At 37.6% G+C, this 19,280-nt stretch overlaps 1 protein-coding gene across 5 annotated transcripts in view; it reads right to left on the bottom strand.

Moving 5' to 3' along the window:
• Window positions 1-3,163: 3,163 nt before the first annotated feature.
• Window positions 3,164-19,280, bottom strand: part of LPP (LIM domain containing preferred translocation partner in lipoma) — a 698,762-nt gene continuing 682,645 nt past the window's right edge. For all 5 annotated transcript variants that reach the window (XM_081235262.1, XM_081235261.1, XM_081235263.1 and 2 more), the window contains one exon: window positions 3,164-18,368. In XM_081235262.1, the coding sequence (XP_081091388.1) occupies window positions 18,240-18,368 (129 nt within the window). In that variant the 3' untranslated portion in view covers window positions 3,164-18,239. The remainder of the gene's footprint in view (window positions 18,369-19,280) is intronic.

Raw genomic sequence — 19,280 nt, 5'->3', positions numbered from 1 at the left:
ATGGGATCCTCCCAGACCGGGGCACGAACCCGTATCCCCTGCATCCGCAGGCGGACTCTCAACCACTGCGCCACCAGGGAGGCCCTGGCAAATAGCTTTTCCTAGCTTGAACCTATTATGAGTCTTTTGATTAATTACATTTCTTAATTTTAATGGGGTTTAAATTATTGTTTTTTTTTACAGCTTTAATGTTTTTTTATTTTGTTTAATAATTCTTTGCAACATAAAGATTCTTTTTAGCAGGTCTTAAAGTTTTGTATACATGAGGTAGGCTTTGGATGTTATTTTTTTCCACATGGAAAACCAATTATCTCAGCATCTACCCTTGCCATAGTGATCTGAAATATCATTCATGTCAAAGATTAAGTTACCATAAATGGATGGTTTTGTTTTAGGATTCTCAGCTGTGGTCCATTTAGATTACACATGTCTTTTTCTTATACAAATAATACATTGCCTTAATTACTATAGCTTAGAAAATTTTTATCTGGTAAAGAAAATTATCTTTTCTTGTTCTTTAAAAATTTTTTTGTATTTGGCATTTGGTTTTCTGAGTGGATTTTAGACTCAGCTTGCTAAAGTCCATAAAAATTCTGCTGGGACTTGGATTAGCATTCCATTAAATCTATGAATCAATTTAGGGAGAATTTACATTTTTATGATATTATTTTCCTATCTTTGAAGATGGTATATCTTTCCACTTATTTAGATCTACTTTAATGTCTTTCAATAAAGTTTTATGATTTTCTTCATTTAGGTATTTTATATTTTAAAAAAGATATTCTAGGGTACTTTACATTTTTGGTCACTATTATATATGGTTTATTCAAAAATACGTTATCAAACTCTTCGTGGCTATTGCACAGAAATAAAATGCAGTTTCGGTATACTAATGTTATATCTAGCAAACTGTTATGTGTATAGCATACTGATTTGACAACCAAATACATTAAGAGATGATCAACCTGATAAGTCTAGTAACCATCTGTCACCATACAAAATTATTACTGTTATACTGACTATGTTCTTTATGTTGTACATTACATCCCTGTGACTTATTTATTTTATAATTGGAAGTTTGTACCTTTTAATCCCCTTCATCTATTTCCCCCAACATCCACTCTCCGCCCCTCTTGCGATTACCAGTATGCTCTATCTATAAATCTGTTTAATGTTATTTATATATTATTTTGGGTTTCTATATACAGTTTTCTGTAGTTATATCATCTATGAATAATGGCACTTTGGTTTCTTACATTCTATTCTTTATATCTTTTATTCATGTTTTTATTATAACTGTACTGGTTAGAAACTTCAGTACAAAGTTGAATAGAAGTGTTGATAGTGGGTATCCTCTTTTATAATTTAAAATAACTACTTCTAATGTTTCACCATTTGTGGTGATTTTTGCATAGATAGACTTTACTCAAGTAAGTTTCTTTCTACTCTTAGTTTGCTAAGGGGTTGTTCTTTATTATGAATGTTTCATTGTATTACATTCTTTTCCTGCATCTACTGAGATATTATGATCATAACACTACTATTTTGTTCTGTGAAAGTGGTGAATCACATTAATAGATTTTCTAATGCTCAACTACTCCTACCTATATTCTTGGGATAAACTCAGGTTGAGATTGAACTGTATGATTGCCATTCTCTCTGCTCACCATTCCTTGTGCATCACTGATATTCCTTCCTGGTTTATTTTCTTTCTTCCTGAAATATGTCTTTTAGAAATTTTTTTAGTTATGCTCTATGGACATTAAGCCCTCTCAGTTTTTGTTCATTTTTTAATTGTCTTTCTTCTTCCTAGAAATGGAGATTATATATAAAACTCTTTTTCTACTCTCTTCCACATTATTAAAGCTGTCAGTATGATAGCACAGGACTCAGGGTCAGGCCAGGACACAAGATCCAGCCTTGTAATTAAATTACATTGTGACCTTAGGTAAATTCTTTCCTCTCTCTGGGACCTAGTATTTCCTCACAAAATCAGAGAACATGCTCTCTATTTGCCCTTTCTAGCTCTCACATTTGATGAATAGGGGCAAATAAATATATGTGCAGTGTTAAAACACAAAGCAGAAGGGGGCCAAAGAACATAAAGTGAGTAATTTGTGGAAAATAGGGAAAGGAAAGGCAAGTTTACATGTTGTTACATGCCCTTCTCTGTTTACAGCTTTCTGGCAAGAAGTTATGAATACGTCGGGCCCCAGTGATGTATCTACCATTTGTTAATTCAAAGACACACCTGTGTCTTGTACCTTTGAAAACGGTGGCCTCTTGCAGAGCTCTCAGACCCCTCAGCATTAGTAGGCTGAAACATGAGGTTGGAGAGATAAAACCCAAAGCCTAGGTGGGAAGGAGTTTCATGTACCCTCTAGTTCTAGTTGCTCTTATGTTTTAGACTGGACTAGGGGTCAGGGTACTGCGTTCTCTTGTAGATCTGTTTAAAAAGTTAAAAATGAGTGTTCAGTGAACGAATGGTGATCTTGGATTGTTAACTTTATTTCCCACATTCTTAGCATATTCATCTATAAAATGTGGGCAAAAATCCTTCCAGATCACAGAGCTATTAAAAATGATATGATAAATAATGAAAAGTTTTGAAAATGCTGACTTATACTCTCCCAAGTGTCTGATTCTTCCTGTCTTCTTACCATGGTTATTTGTCAGCTTTACTAGAGACTTCTTGAAAGCAGGAGTTATGTCTGATTTATATCTGTATCCCTCAAGGAGCCTAGCACAGAGTAGATTCTCAGCATGGGAAAAGTATGCATAAAACAGGTGGAATAAAAGTGTGAAAAGTCAGCCAGCCATTAGTGATGTGAGTGGAGAACTCTCCATTTGCTGCCCCCCACCCCAGGAACTGATTTATTTGGATCCAACTTTAAAAGGGGAAAGTTCTTTACTTGAAAGTTTAAGACAAAGTGGTCAAGTAATTCCTGAACATATCTAACCTTAAGATCTTCTGTGCTAACAGTGGAGAAGAGTGGGTGCCTTCATTCTCTTGTTGGCATCATATTTGCTTTGAGAGACGTTCCCTTTCTCAGAGGACCATATGGAAAGCAAATGATGTCAAAAATGAATCACAGTAAAGGAGAAGAAAGGAGACAGGGATTATCCATCTCAAAAAGAATTCCACACGTAGGCAAGTAAATGTAATAACTTTATTGGATTTCTAAATATAATAAAGTAGTTGCAATTCTTTTACAGAAAAAAAGGAATATGATTTTCATATTTATTCTTATAGAGCATTGGAAAAACATAATTGATAGGAAAAAATTGATAGAAGGTAAATAGAAACATGATTTAATATAGTTGGTAATGTATAAAAACAAAAGAAAATAACCCAAATCACTTGCTTATAACAGGTTTTATTCTCTTATTTTCATAAGGAACCACGAGGGCTATTTTGGATATGTCAGTGATGGTTCATGATGTAGTGGAGAGATGCAATTTGCTAAGAATAAAAAAGAGAAATCTGTATTTTGGGAATACCATGGTTCTGTCAGTATCATACATGTGAAAAAAGGCCTATTCCCTATATGTTTTGTGTGTGTGTGTGTGTGTGTGTGGCTTTCCTTAAGTCAGAGAATGTTATTTAGACTCGCAGCTGATCATGGTGGGTCTATGATTGTATTTAGTTAGTAGGAAGTTCTTGTTCTTTGACACATTTAGCACAGAGAAAACCTGGTTTCTCCCCCTTTTCCCTTGATCTGTCTACTTGTAAGTACCATTTAACATTACATAAAACTCTCTCATAGTCACAATCAGATTGAAACCTGGAGCAAAGCCATGCTGCCTCTTTCCCAGTCCATCTTGTTTCCAAGGAGGAAAAACTCTGTAGTATCCCAATGCCCCTCTTGACATCACACAGAGATTGAACTCTTATCTAGTACTAACATCTGATTCTCTAAAAAAAAGAAAGAAAATGACTAGTGTTGAAACTGAATACAGTAAAAACGGAACAAGAACATCACCAGGAAGGGTAGACAGTTTTAGTGAAGAGTATCACTTTTTCCAAGAAGACAAGTGGTCTCATAAAGTGATAATTAAGGAAGGGTGGTCCACACTCTGGAAATTATGAAACCATGATCCGTTCCACCCTCCTCCCTAGTTTAAGTAGTGGAGCCCCTTAGATGGAAAGCAGAATGGTGGCTGACTTCAAGGGCATGGGAAGCATCTTCTACTGCTTGTCCCCCTTTACTTCCATTTGGTGAAACTAGGTGGCATAGGAGACAACTTTGTGACCAAGAGGATGCCAAGAGCTTCCTTGGGGAAAGGCTAAATGGAGGTATCCTGCCTTCCCAAAGCAGAGGCAGAATCAAGTGAATGTGGAGCCAACTGACTTGGGAAGAGAACGACTTGGCAAGTGTAATTTGCCAGCTGGTTGAGTCAGACGACACATTGAGAAAGATCTTTTTTGGAAGCACGTCCTCCCTTCAACCCTTTTCCTAAAATCGTGCATAGTCTACCTCTTCCTATTTGTCCAGAGCCTCTCCTATTGCCACACCTGGGTAAGAATCCAACTTTCTAGGCTGAGCTGCGGCTCCATCGACAATATCTACAGTTATAATGTCAGTGACAGAACCATGGAAACAAAAGCCATTAAATAACATGGGCTACTATTTTTAGGAGTCAAAGTAAAGACGCTCTAAGGATCTGGCAAGGGCCTTTGGCCCCTTGAGCCTCCAATTCTCAGAGCCAAGACTTTTCTTTAGTTTTCACTGATGTTATCCTGAGAGATAAAAGGAGAAGCAATGTGCTGACATGCTAAGCCCACCAATGCTTAGTTTATAAAACACACATATGACACACATCCTAATACAGACCCTGGCTCATTAATTCCCTTAAACAATTTTTTTCCTGACTAAATGTTCCAATTCCATAAAGCGTAATATATTCCCTTGAAGTAGATACAGGAAACCTCAGCAATATGCCACCACCCAGTAGGATAAAAATATAAAGTGGCTGTATCAGCAAGGAATGCTCAGGGAATGTGCTTGCAGCCTGTTTCACGGTGCCACTTGGGAGGGGATATTGGAAACGAGGGACTTTGATTTGGCAAGGTTTCCTTATCTTAGCACCTACTCCTTTCGATGGTATGTTTTTGAAGGCTGCACGGTATGACTCTGGGTACCGTGTGTACATACATATGTAGGAATAACGTCTATGTTTCTCAGAATAGGCACTTTTTTGAAGGCAGTAAATCTAAAAGTAAAGTTAATAGAGCCTATATTTAGTGCTCATCTTCTCACTTTGCTGATGTGTATGCTGAACAGAAGATCACAGATTTGAGTCAGTCTCGCAAAGAGGCCGGAGTCGGCAAATGGCTATATTCAGAGCTGGGGAAGTCTTGCCAACTCAACTGTAGCTGTTAAAAGGCAGACTTGGAGAAGGTGCAATCGTTTTTCTCAAAGGTGACAGCACAGAAGGAGAAAAGCCTGTGACAAAGCCATGAAATAAAAGCTGGTGTGTATGGCTCAGAGAAAATTACTATCCTCCAGCTCTGCATCTTCATGTCACGTCTACTTCATGGCACAGATTTGCAACCCGAAAGTTCTTTCTTTTCCCTTCCTTTTTTGGGGGGGTGCATCTCATAATTGCACATATTCCCAGTAGAGAAAGAGACAGCCCCAAATCTGTTTAACTAATGATAAAGAATGATAAAGGTAAAGTTTAAAAGGCAAAACAAAACAAAAAAAGTAATTAATTGCATAGATACCAAGGCAAAAGTTCAGTACTGCATCCTGCTGTGAAAGTTTTGCATTTAGTTTAAATTTTCACTGAAGGCACATTAAATCACATAATTTTATTCATGCTAAATAATCAGACAATCAATGTCATCTTTAATTCTATTTGCTTTTTCATATGTTTCCTGAAAATTAATGAGGACTACTTCAGATTTTTTGGGGGGAAATATTCTGACTTTGTTTAATAAGAAATAATTCTTGGAAAATTTGCTCATTAGCTTTCCCAAGAGAAAAAAATGGGCACTAAAAGGAAGAAAGTCATTTAAAAATGATTTTGCAACTAGTTAAATAGAAGCTAATGATGGGTGACAAGATTTAGTTTCCAGTGTCCTAAATCTCTTTCATCAAGGATACACCTCAGTTAAGATATTTCAGTTAAGTAAGAAGGCTGGTACGGTTTATCCCAGTTTCAACTTGCTACCCAGTGAGGAAGGTCCAAGGCACTTTAACACTTTTTGGCAATTTTGCCCCGATATGTTAATGTAATGACATTCATCTAAAAACTAAGCAGAAGGCATATAGGGTTAGTAAAATGCAAACACTGCCCAAATATCAACTCACCTTCTACTGTTTGAAAGTTAAAATATGAGGCCATTCCTATTGTTGGTATTTGAATGATAAAATCCCTTTTCCTCGCAAAGTCTGTGTTTGAAGGAATGAAGCATGTTGGCAGATACATCATAACCTGGCTAAGCTATTCGCCTACTTCTGGTTTATAATTACTAAGTGATCATCAACTGTCACCCAAAGAGAAGGAGAGATGAAAAGAAACTGGATTTTTTTCCTTTATATTTGTCTCCCAAGAATGAAGAAAAATGGAGACATACATCCAGGAAAACCTAGCTCTCCCCCTTGTGCACTTTCTAAACTAGCTCAGAAATGGAGTGAAATAATTTGGTGAGGGAAGACATTCAGGCTTTAATATTTACTCCCTCGTGATGGGGGAAAAGGAGTCAAAAAAACAACTCATTCGTATGCCTCGGTAGGAAGCAAAGCAGGCACAGTACAAGGTGGCAACACAAATGCATCAAATAATAATCGCCCAAGAATAGTTCTTACCCTTTTCCCAACAGGTAGAAATATAAAGAGAGCCTCAAGCAGAGATAAATACCTTAGTCTCCACCCTCACCTCAAATTGCTTTGGCATATTTTAAGAGATAAATGGATGCGTACAAAATTTAAATAGCTTTTTCTTTTCTTTTTTAGCAGTCACTAAAATGGGTCAGGTCTAGGAATTATTAGTTTCTTGGCCTGAAAAATCCAAGTGTTTTAAAATAAGATTTCCTTTTTGAAGGATCAGCCTTCTTGGAAGATGTCTGCATGTGTGTGTGCATGTGTGTGTATGCGTGTGTGAGAGTGTGCGCCTGTGTGCAAGCACGTGCATGGATGAGCATTTTGAGGACAACACAATTGTATTTTCCCTAAGTATGGGGGGTAATATTGTGTGTAGTGGAGGAAGAAAAAAAATGCATTCATAATTTCCTTTACATTATGTAAAGATAAATCAGAGTTTGTGGCTCCCTGGATTTTTTTAAAGGGCTGCTTTTTCATATTCACAGCTTCACTGTCCTTTTATTCCCTCTAATAAGACAGCACAGTTTCTACCCAAGTGAGTCTCGGCTCAGGTGTACTCACCCAGATAATTCTGATAAGTTCTCAGAATGCTGCTTCTGCTACTCCACTCCTGTAGTGGGGGTTATACCTGTTGTTCTACGAGAAATCATTTTTCACTCTATCAGTCATCACATTAATCAAACCTCACAGCAAGATCAGCCACCTTTCCAGTGTCTAAATGTTGCCATCTCAGCCAAGGAGACTCGTCTGCTGGCCCCGCCGGCCCCGCCTGTATTTCCCAGGTGTGAAGACTGGAAAGGGGTGAGAGACCATTTGTTATTTAACTTGGCCCTCATTAATCCCGGGGAATTCAGCAGAGGGATGATGAGAACAGCTTGATGGATGGAAGACTCTAGGGAGAGAAAATGCCTAGAAAGCTTATTAGATAAGCTCATTTTAAAGGTTCCCTGCAGTAGATTTAACTCAGATGAAGATATTTTTCAATCAGTGGACAGATTTTAACTTAAAACCAAACAACTATAATGAGAAATGGGAGGAACTAAAAACCCAAGAGCACATATCAAAAGGCACAGCTTCCTAAAGGATGCAGCTCAAGAGAAGGCATGCCCAGTTGTTGAAATGCCATGTAGAGCAGGCTCTAGCATATACACGCAGGCTTCCAAGTAAGTATGCTGGAAACAACATAGTACCAAACACCTCATGATAAGCACACACAAATCACAAAACGACCACAGCTGGGTAAGCCCAGGCTATCAAATAGCAAAAGCAAAAGTCGCAAAAGCCAAGTCGCAGAACGGCAGTCAATCCCATAGCCTTTGTTCACAGACATTTCAAGGTCAAGGTCGGTTGGCTGGCTCGGAAATGCCTGATGCTGTGACATATACTTGGTGGGCCTCGATAAATGTGAACTGAGAGAAGAATATGCATTGTTTACCTACAGCAGTTCCTGACTCTGTGGGGCGTAAATCGTAGCCCACAGGAGAATCGTCCTAAGGGTCAAGTCACTTCTGCATGCCACTGGATTCTGAATGACATGGTCTTGGTTGATAAACAGAACCTCACAGTTCCAGAGAGTTTTTCAGTTAATGTAAAGTAAACCATGGTCTCTGGGGAAACTTGCTGCAGTGTACTTCAGTGCCACAGTGTTTGTTCTTAGCAGTGGCCCTTCCTCACCGGCTCCATCACACTGCCAATCAGAATACCTAGTAGTTTCCCACAAGATGACACAGAAAATGCATGCAAGCTCTAAATGATCTCAAACACCACAGTACACACATGGCTCTGCCACCTGATAGCTGAGTAACCTATGTGAATTTCCTTGGATGCCCTCAAACAGGGGGCACGGTGGTCTGTGAGAAGCATACAGCGTGCTCTGAGGTATTTTGTGCCCTGAGAGCGGCCACTGGAGAGAGCACTGGACTTGCAAGACCTGGGTATGTCCCCAAATCTACCACTTACCAGCTCTATCGCTTTTGGCAAGTCACTTAACAATTCTGAGCCTCAGCTTTCTCTTCTAGGATAGGGCTATTAATAACCTTCCTCCCAGAGCTGTTTTATGTGTGAAAGCAGTTTGTAAGCTCTCTTAGGAATTATTATTTCAGAGCTCAGAAAGCCACCTCCAAGTCCTGCCCAGGAGCCTGATGACAGGTTCTGCCGATAGGACTCTGGTATTTAAGGCTGGGATAGAAGGGCTGCAAGCCTTGTCCTCCCAAAGACCAAGGAATGGTATTGACACTAAATAGTAACCCGGGACAATATGGAAAGAATGTATAAATTTCTATGTAAAATCATGACATAATGTAACCTCCTTCCTTTCACAGAGGACAACTGGCCAGAGGTGATGCATTTCAATAGAACCAGTATTTTCTGCTTTTGACGTTTTCCTTGTTAGAAGTGGAGATCACACGCTGACATTTCCCAACATTTTAAGGTCATTATCAGCAGAATGAATAACAGGAGAGGGTTTCATGTGTTAGTTACTGGTGGAAGGCATGAAGCTATAGAACAACGGTCAGAACAGTTTGTCTTTTGAATAAGAAAGTAAACACAGCAACCCCAAACTCATACTCTAAAACCTAACCCTCAGAAAACCCTTCAGACTATTTTTAAGGATGTTTAAAGGTTTTTATAATCTTCAGCTAAAACAAAAATCAAAGTTTATTCTTTGTAAAGTAATGTGTTGCCAAAAGCAAAATATATTTGGAAGGAAAACAGAGGGAGGAAGCGACATTTTTTTATGTACTAAAGATTAATTTTGTATGGCACCAAGGAGCACCTAAGCCCAGAAGGCTGTTTCTGGGAGCTTGGAACAAAGCATGATGGAGGAAATGGAAGAGCTTAAGAAGTAATGAGCTCCTTGATGCAGGTGATGCTTAAGCAGAGTCTGGATTATCACTTAGCAAGAAATCTATAAGGGAATTTTAACACCAAGTGGAATAGATGAATGTGGAGTCCTTTCCAATTGTGGACCTAGAAGTAATAGGAAAATAGAGGTGTCCTGCTCATTGCCTTGTGGGATCAAAAGATAGGGGTGTTTGGTGCAACAGTGGAGTACAGAATTATGAGCCAATGCAAATGTGCATTTTGTATGTTATCAAAAAAGATTCCTGTTGATACTGTATGGGTTGGATTATAATTTGACAACTTATCCCATCTTACATTTACATAGAGATGAAAACGCAAATTCAATCAATCTTGCTCTATGCTTTTCCCTTCTCACTGACCTTGAATATCTGGAAGCGTTTTCTCTTGTGAAGGACATTCCAGAATCTGTGATACTTAAAGCAGGTCTTCTCTGAACATAACCTATGCTTTCCTTTTGTTTCTGGTGCCGTCAATGTTCTTCTCTAAACTTCTAAATCAAGCCAGTGAACCAAGATTCCTTAACAAAGTTCACTCTTCCATGAAGCCTTACTGATACCACTGGGGAGAATTACTTTTCCTGAAGCTATATTCCTTCCTGTGGAGTGCAGACTGAACCTATTTGATTTTACTGCAGTTAGCTTCAATCAAAGTTACTTAGGGGCTGATTCTCTTAAAGTGATTATTACATTGAAGAGATGAGTAAGGGGTAAATATGTTAGAAAGACAAAAGTATAGAGAAAACATGGACTCCTAAGGGTAGTTCTTAACTGATCAAGTAGGGAAGCTGCTCACTTGGTCTAGAGTGCAACATCTATAGGTACTAACATTTGAGCCCAGAAGAATGAAAGCAAATCTCAAAACCCAACCAGCCAGAAATATTTATGTGGAACCTGTAAAGAGCCCAGGACTCCTTTTGTGTATTCAGTATGGGAACATGGACAAGAAATGTCTTATTCTTGAGAAGACAAGAACAAAGGGAAAGGGTTGAAGAGAATTTATGAACATTGACCAAGAAGTGGGAGTCTTATGGATGACATATATACTAACTAGCTCACTTCCTCTTTTGACTTTTTGGTAACAACAAAAACAGTAAAGGACATAGTGTAAGAGGACTGTTTTGCACACATGGGAGATCTATCCTCATCAAGCTTTCACTCTCCTGGGTCTGAGTCCTTGGGGGAAGTTTCCACATCAAATATCAGTTTCCTTTGGATGACTCCAATTCCACTTACTTTCAACCCTGAAGAAAGTGTTTTTACCTAGCCTGACCCAAAGTGCTGACCACATTTCACCAAGTAGATTGAAACAAAATTAGAAAATATTGTTGGGTCCAACTGTTCAAAGGAGAAGCAAGAGGGTGATTGGACTTGATACCATGTCAATCAATGAGGAAAAGTTGAAAGAGTTAGTGATATCTGACCTAGAGGCAACCATTTAGACATTAGACATTAGACTCCTTGTGCATAGCTCCAGAGCCAGAGTTTTGTTTAACACGGAAGAACTTTTGTAGAAAAAAGCTGCCCCAATGGTAGAAGGGACTGCCATGAATACTACTACATACTAGCCAGCTCTAAGAAGATGTGAAATGGAGACTTGTCAGGAAAATAACGGGAGATTCAGATCCTTAAAGGACGCATGATTTGTCTAGGAACAGCACTGGGGCTTGGGGTCAGCTATAGCCCTCTACACTGGTGTAGAACACAAGATGACATAATGACACCTGTCTCAGTCTTGGTAGATCATTCTATTCCTGGGGTTGAACACTGAATTTAGAAGCTATGTTCAGTTCCAAGTTGATTGCATTTGTGGGTCATTTAATAAGACTTCTATTTGGGCCTATTAGGTAAATGTCTAACAGAGTTAGATGAATGATGTTTTCTCTTGACCATAAGTGAATAAGTATCCTGGAAAAAGTAGCAAGCACACAGTAGGGAAGGATTAATGTAACCATCTTAAGGTATTACAAAAGAATTAGCTATCGGTTTCCCTCATCTTTCTAGTATACATAACATTTTGCTTGTAGAATCCTACAAAATCTGTGCTATAACAAGGGCTAGGATAAGAGATATTTATTAGTGTGGTTAGAAACTGCTGTAAATTAAGTAACAATCAGGAATAAAGAGCTAAGATTTTAGTAATTTTTTTTTGTAACTTCATGGGAGAAAAGTCAATGAGTTTAATAAAATGCATCTTCCACACAACTTCCCACAAAATAAGCCACATGCATGTTGGATAACAAAATTATAGCGTCTACAACTTTTTGCACAGGGTCCAGGAAAATAAAAGAGGTAAAGGAGTAAGTGTCTTTCTATATTGAAGGAAAAATATGCCATTTTATATTTCTTCTTCTTTGAACTTAGTAAGCTAAAGTTAGTTTTCTGTGCTTGTAACTAAAAAGGAAAAAAGCAGTACAAATTAATTCTAGCATGGCTGTTTAGGCAGGGCCTTACAGGACGTGGATGACTGGATTTGAACAAGAGGCCCACAGACCAAAACAACGCCTGCTTACTGTGCTCACCAAGTAAGTACATCAGAAGGGATGAAATACTGAATGTGTGAAAATAGAAACCTCTAACCTTCAGAGATGCTTAGGGTGTAGTACAGCTTAACTAAGACTACGTAAGAATATGCATTGCCATCTGTCACAAAGAGAACGAGCTATGGCCCTCTCACAGAGGGATGAAATGACATGTATTATAAAAGTCTTGTGTAGTTATGGCCACGCCATGGGGCTGAGAAGCAGCTCACATTTTAATTCTCTCCTGACAAGGGAAAAATACATGGTTAGCCATAGTGATTTTTAAACACCTCATAAACTTGGAAATATAAATATTTTACTTGTTTAAAAAACTACAATTGCCAATCCTTAAAACCCTTATGAAAATTCTGAGTTACACTGTACAAGAATCTTATTGTTTAAATTGTGACCTGCCCCTTCTCTCAAATTCCTCCTTCCCCGCCAAAGCCCTCTCTTCTTGGAGACAGGTAAAAAAAAAAACCAACCAACCAACCAAACAAAAACCCCCAAAATCCTCTGTCTGTTTATCAAAACAACACATTCACTGAGACTATCATTAATTCTCGGCCAATACATTTGTGTATTGAATTATGTATGTGTTAGTTATGCTTTTACTTTCCTCATATGTGACCCTCTATAGAAAAAGGAAAATAAAGATCAACTTGTATAAAACAGAAGGGCAGAAACCAAAAATAGAAATACAGTCCTAGAATTATAAGCTTTTTCTAAACAAATTTATAAAAAATGGACACGGAAGGCATGTTTTGATCAGTATTAGCCAGAGTTCAAAAGAATCTCAGACTCATTTTAAGACAATGTTTTACTGAAAGACCCAGATTGTTCTTCTCAGGTTGCTTTTTATAAACAGACTACAGGTCTGTAATCTGTGCTTCAGGAAAAACTCTGTTGCTGACCTACTCCCTGCAAAATACTGTGATTCAAGTATTAGGGTTTAATATTATTGTCATGGGAAAAATGCTGATATGTGTAAAAATTCCAGAAGGATAATAGCTTTCCCCTGCCGTAAGGAAAGCTCTCAAGTTTCATTGATCTAAAATAACATGCCACCACTTAAAAATATGATTGTTTTGTTGGTCAAGATGCTTTGGACTAAAAAAAATATCAACCTAATCTTAGAAAGATCACTTTGCCTATAGCTGAGAAAAGTAGGCCAGTCATAAAGGAATTTGCCAAGAACTCTGTGATCTGAGTCCCTGATGAAAACTCATTAAAATAAAACTGAAAGACTCTATTATCTCACCTCACTTTATGAATAAACACAATCTGGAAAAATAGGCACTTTTAAAGAAAGAATTGATGGATGACACATATATTTTGTGGTACAATTCTTCCTTTAATATGATCATAATTCCATATGGATTGTAATGCATTGATTTAACTTATTTATGAAAAGTCCAAGCACGATAACATTAATGAGTAGGAATGGGAAGGAATAAGTAGGGAGACAAGGGGTGGCGGGAGAGAGAGAGAGAGGAAGAACTCTCACCACGCCACACAGCTTTAATGAGATCACTTTTTAAAGGTTGAAATAATAAGTGAACTAAACAACAGCTTCATGAGAAAAGTTATCCGTCAAGGAAATAACTTGACCTGAAATGTTCATGATTGCACCATAATAATGACTCAGAACCAAGATCCTCAACTTGTTCTGTACACTATTAAATTAAAAAAAAAAAACAACAAACAAAAAATTGTGGCAATTAAAAAAAAAGTGGACATGCCGAATAGATGTTAAAGGCTCAAGTGGAAGTCTGTCTTCCTTATCTAACTAAAATGAGAGTAAGACTGCTAAGTCACTAACAACACCCAAGACATCACCTTGTGGCATAAGAATGTTTACCTAATTGAGGAATCCGTAAGGTACTTCTAAGAGATGGCAAGAACAGAAATACTGTTAGAATACATTAAGATGAAGAGTTCAGATTTCTCTGGATTTTGACTTTTTGATGAGTATATCTTGGAGATTTGGGGATGGTTATTTAAGTGACAGACTCTTCAGTGGAGCATTCATAGTAGTGTAAAGATTCTTTAAAAATAAGGCACAAATACATGTTGCTCTCTGATTGTCTCCCATGAAAGTGCACCAAAAGAGCGATCTCAGGAAATGAACTTGAGGCACATTTTTCAGAGGTATATCTTTTCCAGCCTCCTGGTTTCCTACAGATGGCTAAAGCATGGTATGGAACATGCTGTCATATTTCATTCATAACACACATGTACTGTAGCTCTAGGCAACAGATGGACAATCGCTTGTTTAAACTACAAATGTGAAATACTAAGGTAGAATAGCAATATTTCTAGAAATGTATATGGAAAAAAAGCCTTTCCAAGCCAAGAGGAATGGTGAGAGGCTGTGAGGTTACATCAGTGTTTCCCTGATCTCCCTGGCAGCTGCCATAACTTCCCCAACACCCTGCAAAATTTGATAATGGAGGGATCAAGGGGCAGCCGACACAGATTTGACAAGAGAAGCCCAAACCATATCAAATAGAAATAACACTGTTACTCCTGGCTGGTTCACATTAATAGGATTTTTACTAACTAGGAAAACTGTTGGAAGTTGTGTTTTCAGAGTCCTGTCTATATTCCATAAACCCTCTATTATAGCCCCATGGTAAAATGCTCTTTTTTTCACCCTGGGACCCAAATATAAAACACTTGAGAGTTTTATATGCTTGAAACATCATCACAAACATCTCTGCAGAATCTTTCACAGTGTGAAAACAATTATACTGCTGATATCTCCACTGTATTAATCAGCATACACTCAATGTAGTAATTTTGATCAGAGAAGTTGCTCTTACAGAAACTATTTGTTAATGAAAGAAAAAAGAACCCACATCTTTGAGCTGCAGAGATGTTCAGGATCTCAAAGTCTTGATGCACTTTGCTGGGACACATGACTTATTTTTGAGTTTTAAAGGCCGATTTGTTTGCAGATGAGCCTCCACACTGAGTCGCCGTGAGCTGGAGATCCCGGCAATGGAGAAATCTAACTATGAAACGGTCTGCAGAGCCCAAGACACAGTGGGTTTCTTTTTCCTTTTCCATGTCTCTCATGTTACATAAAATTACCAAATATTTGTGTTCTTGACAATTTTTTTTAAAGCCAGTATATTTTTAGTATATTTTTACAAACTTTCTCTTATAGACTCTATGATTCTTTTCTATTATTTATGTATTTAAATGATTAACAATCAAGACAATATATCAAAAGACAGTAGAATTATAATCCTTAAGGTATTAGGTCTTTATATCTCTGTTATAGGCAAAATTTCATGTAGCTAAAACAGTAAAATGTGATTTGGCATTGCTGACACCAAATGATTAATAGAAGATAAGAAAGCAATATAAATCATATATTTAAGAAATCCTGGAATAAAATATTTTAGGATCCTTTCCTTATTATACCTTGTGAAAGAAAAAAAAATCTAAATCTAAATATCTATATATGTAGGTGTGCACATTCATTATTATAAAAGTATGATAAGTCTATATTAAAAAGAGATTTACTTTAAAAATCTTTGGTAAAGATACTCTGAGGTTATGTGATAAAAATGCACTATAAAGATTGTAAGCAAGCAGTATTCTGGCAATGCCACAGTGAGGGGTCTGTGAAAGCATTTTTTTATAACTCTCTCTTTTTTTTTGGCATGTAAACATTCAGTTACATAAGGACTTAAATGTAACAAACAAGTAGAATGTTATTGCATTTTTGTAGTATAAATATTTCGTAAATTCTCCCTCCTTTGGCAAAATTCATACTAATAGGACTGCACTCTAAGAGATAAAATCTATCTCTCAATAAACTGGGCTCTTTGCTTTTGACAAAAAGACAATTTCCCCCCAAGTATTTCATAGAAAACAAGTTACTGAAACAATTCAAGCAGATTATATTATCATTATCACCTCAATTGTCTAATAGTCAGTATTCTTTGAGATCATCCGCATGGTCTGGCCTTTCATTTGGAAGACAGAAATTCAGAGATACAGGTGCCATTGTATCCTAAAATTCACATGCTGCCCGAAGTGGACCCCCTGTATTTCACATTATGAGAAACGTGAGGTCAAGGATAAGGGCAGCAAGGTAAGGAAAGGACAGTGGTCAAAGGACCCTTTGAAAAGCTGTAACTGTGGTGGTTCTAAAACAAAACCGTTTGGTGACCAAAGCAAATGAGCCACAGATTAACTCAGAAGAGCTATAAGCTTAAGAATTTCTTAGAGAAAAAAAAAAAAATCAACCACCTTTATGATTATCCCTACTAAAGTAAAATAAATTTAATTGGGACTCTTGAGGCCTGGGTTGCAATTCAAAACACGCACAATTTTTCATTTCTGAGAGTTAAAATTAAAAATTAGAAACAAAAGTCAGACTAGAAAACTTTATCACTTTCTAATCATGAAAAATATCTGCGGAATCAGGGAAGGGTATACAGGGGAATGTAGCTATATTTGTTATATTTGATTTCTTAAACTGGGTGGCACAGAGATTCATTATATTATCATTTATATTTTTGTGTATATTTAAAATACTTCATAATTTAAAAGTATATACTTGTGAAAAATTTGAAGAAAGTTTTAACTAATCTTAATCCAAGATACTTAATTAGTTTACAAAACGGTAACCTGCTACTAAGAGAAGTGCCCTTCCTTAAAAGAAACATGTTAAAACGTAATAAAGTATATGTGGTCCTGGAGCTGGCAAGCAAGCATTTCACTGCCCAATAAGAGTTTGAATAAAGATTCTAGGCAGAGACTCTGCATATTTTTAGCTCAAAAAGGCAATTTTTTTTCAGTGATTGTCTTTGTAAGTGTGGTGTAAATGTCACATCGATGATATGAAAATGTCTTCTGCAGTATGTAATTTGAGTTGCAGAAGGATTATAAGAATAATGAGACTGTGGTTTCACAATCTTTTCAAGCTCTCCTGTCTTTTTAAAGTAAACTACACAAAACGAACACAATTTTATGTGCCCTGATTTGCAACTGTCAGGCAAAAGGGACCTGGGCCTGGAAAACAAAATTTTAACTGCTCTTTATAGCTATTTTCCTCTAGAGAAAAAGTCAATTTTGGTACTTGTGTTTGGATATTTTTAAAAAATGGCAATATTTCTGACATGAAAAGCGAAACAGTATTGGAAATGTTATATTCTAGAGAAAACCAAGTTTGTCCATATTATTATGTCCAGGTAGCATGGAAAAGGAAAATCTTAAGATAATATTTTGGGGTAATAATGAGTTTTTCAAATATAACCCCAAAATGCTTTATCCAGCATACCCTATCTGTAATTTCTTTAGAAAAATATTGAAGTTTGGTTCTCTCTCACCAGTATCTGTTTTCAAATGAGCCCCAAACACTGGTCATTATAGATTTTGAATTAGGATGGCTGCAAATTCAATGTGAGCTTCTTTTAACCTATGTAATTTACAGCTTAAATTCTTTATAGCCTGACATATAATTGTGCATGTTTTTTCCCCAAGGGACACGACTAGTTTAGAGCAACAGAAAGATCTATTTTTCAATACACAGAAAAAGAATGGCTATCTTTTATGCTTACTGGCAATGTGGAAGTGATAGGATGGAGCCTTCAAGCCTAAAAGCACCTGTGAGTTGGCAAACTCACCCAGGAAAAGCTGTGTGACAGCAAATACCACACTAAAAAAAGCCATTCAACCAGATGAAAAGTGAGACAAACATAGGGATTAAAAGTTAAAGGAATGCAGAAGTGAATGGGATGGAGCATAATCCGTGCAAAAATGTGCAAGTCCTTGGGAACAAAGGCCCATCAAGGTCCTACATGATTAAATGTGAAATGTGTATTTGGTAAGAACTTTAAAAAATCTCATACTCTATGTGTTTCTAAAGAAAGGTTAATAGTGGATGAAGTAGAGACCATCCCATAGCTTGATTGCCTTTCCTCTCTTTTCCTATTTCTCTTCTTATATTTTTCTTGTGTTTCATCCTTCTCAGAGCCACCAACTAACTGCTAAATAGGTGACTGGATTTAAAGGTCAGTGCTAGCCTTGGCGGTCAACACCCTGATGCGGGCAGAGTTGCAGGTCTTGCAGAGGATGTGTCCATCCAAAGGGTAGCAGCCTTGGTTATCTCCTTCAGACAGGAGACCACCACAATCCTGGAAGAAGGAAGACAGATGGAAAGGATATCAGTGAAAATGGAAACAAATTCCTTTGCTTTCCATTCAAGGCTTCCATAATGAGGCCAACTACTACCTTTCCTCTTCATACACCACCAACCCCTTCAAATCCTTCTGCAGGATATAACATGGTATGTCCTGCATTAAGCTTAAGTAAAGACTGGGGACATCAATATGAACAGGGTGAAATGACCCTCCTGAGATCACTTAATGGGAAATAAAGGTACAGGAAAGGAAGAACCTGAGGGTCTAGGCTCCCAAGTAGTAGTTTTGCTCCCCTCACCCAAACAACAAGAACAAGCACAAGAGAAAATAAAACAAGAATAGATCCCAAATCATTAATTCATCTTTGCCATTTATGATTCATTTAAAGATCTCTCAAAAGTAATATACAGGTGCAGGGACAGAATCTCCTGGTAATTCCAGGGCAGAAGCTAAGTTGTAGAGTGACTCCTGCTAAGCAGAAGGGTCACCAACGGGCTCTACTTACTTATTCTAACTTTAGAAAGAAAATAAAATCTTAAGGTTTGGGGGCAGGGGGTGGAGGGAAATGACCTGGTGTACTTCCTAAAGGATACAGCACAGAGGAGAGGACACTGTTTCTCTTTAGTCATAAAACCTAGTGTAAAAGCTGGAAGTCTTTTATTCTCTTTGCTCATGTGAAGGTCAGAGAGAGGCATGTAGGGCCAAACAAAGCACACTGCATGAAACAGGTGGTCGTTACAGCTCAGGCGGTGAATGGAATGACTGCAGTCCTGGAGAGCAGGGGCCACACTGCCAACCCCACCAGCCTGCGTCTTGGGAAAATCTCCTCTTGGGACTAGAAGAGCCAATCTCATGAGGATGTGGTAATAAAGAAGTTCATACTATCTCTCACAGACAGCTAATGCT

This window comes from Mesoplodon bidens (assembly GCF_964165515.1).
Source record: "Mesoplodon bidens genome assembly, chromosome: 5".
Lineage (NCBI taxonomy): Eukaryota > Metazoa > Chordata > Mammalia > Artiodactyla > Ziphiidae > Mesoplodon > Mesoplodon bidens.
The sequence above is the reverse complement of the archived record's forward strand: the minus strand, read 5'-3'. Positions and strand labels throughout refer to the sequence as shown.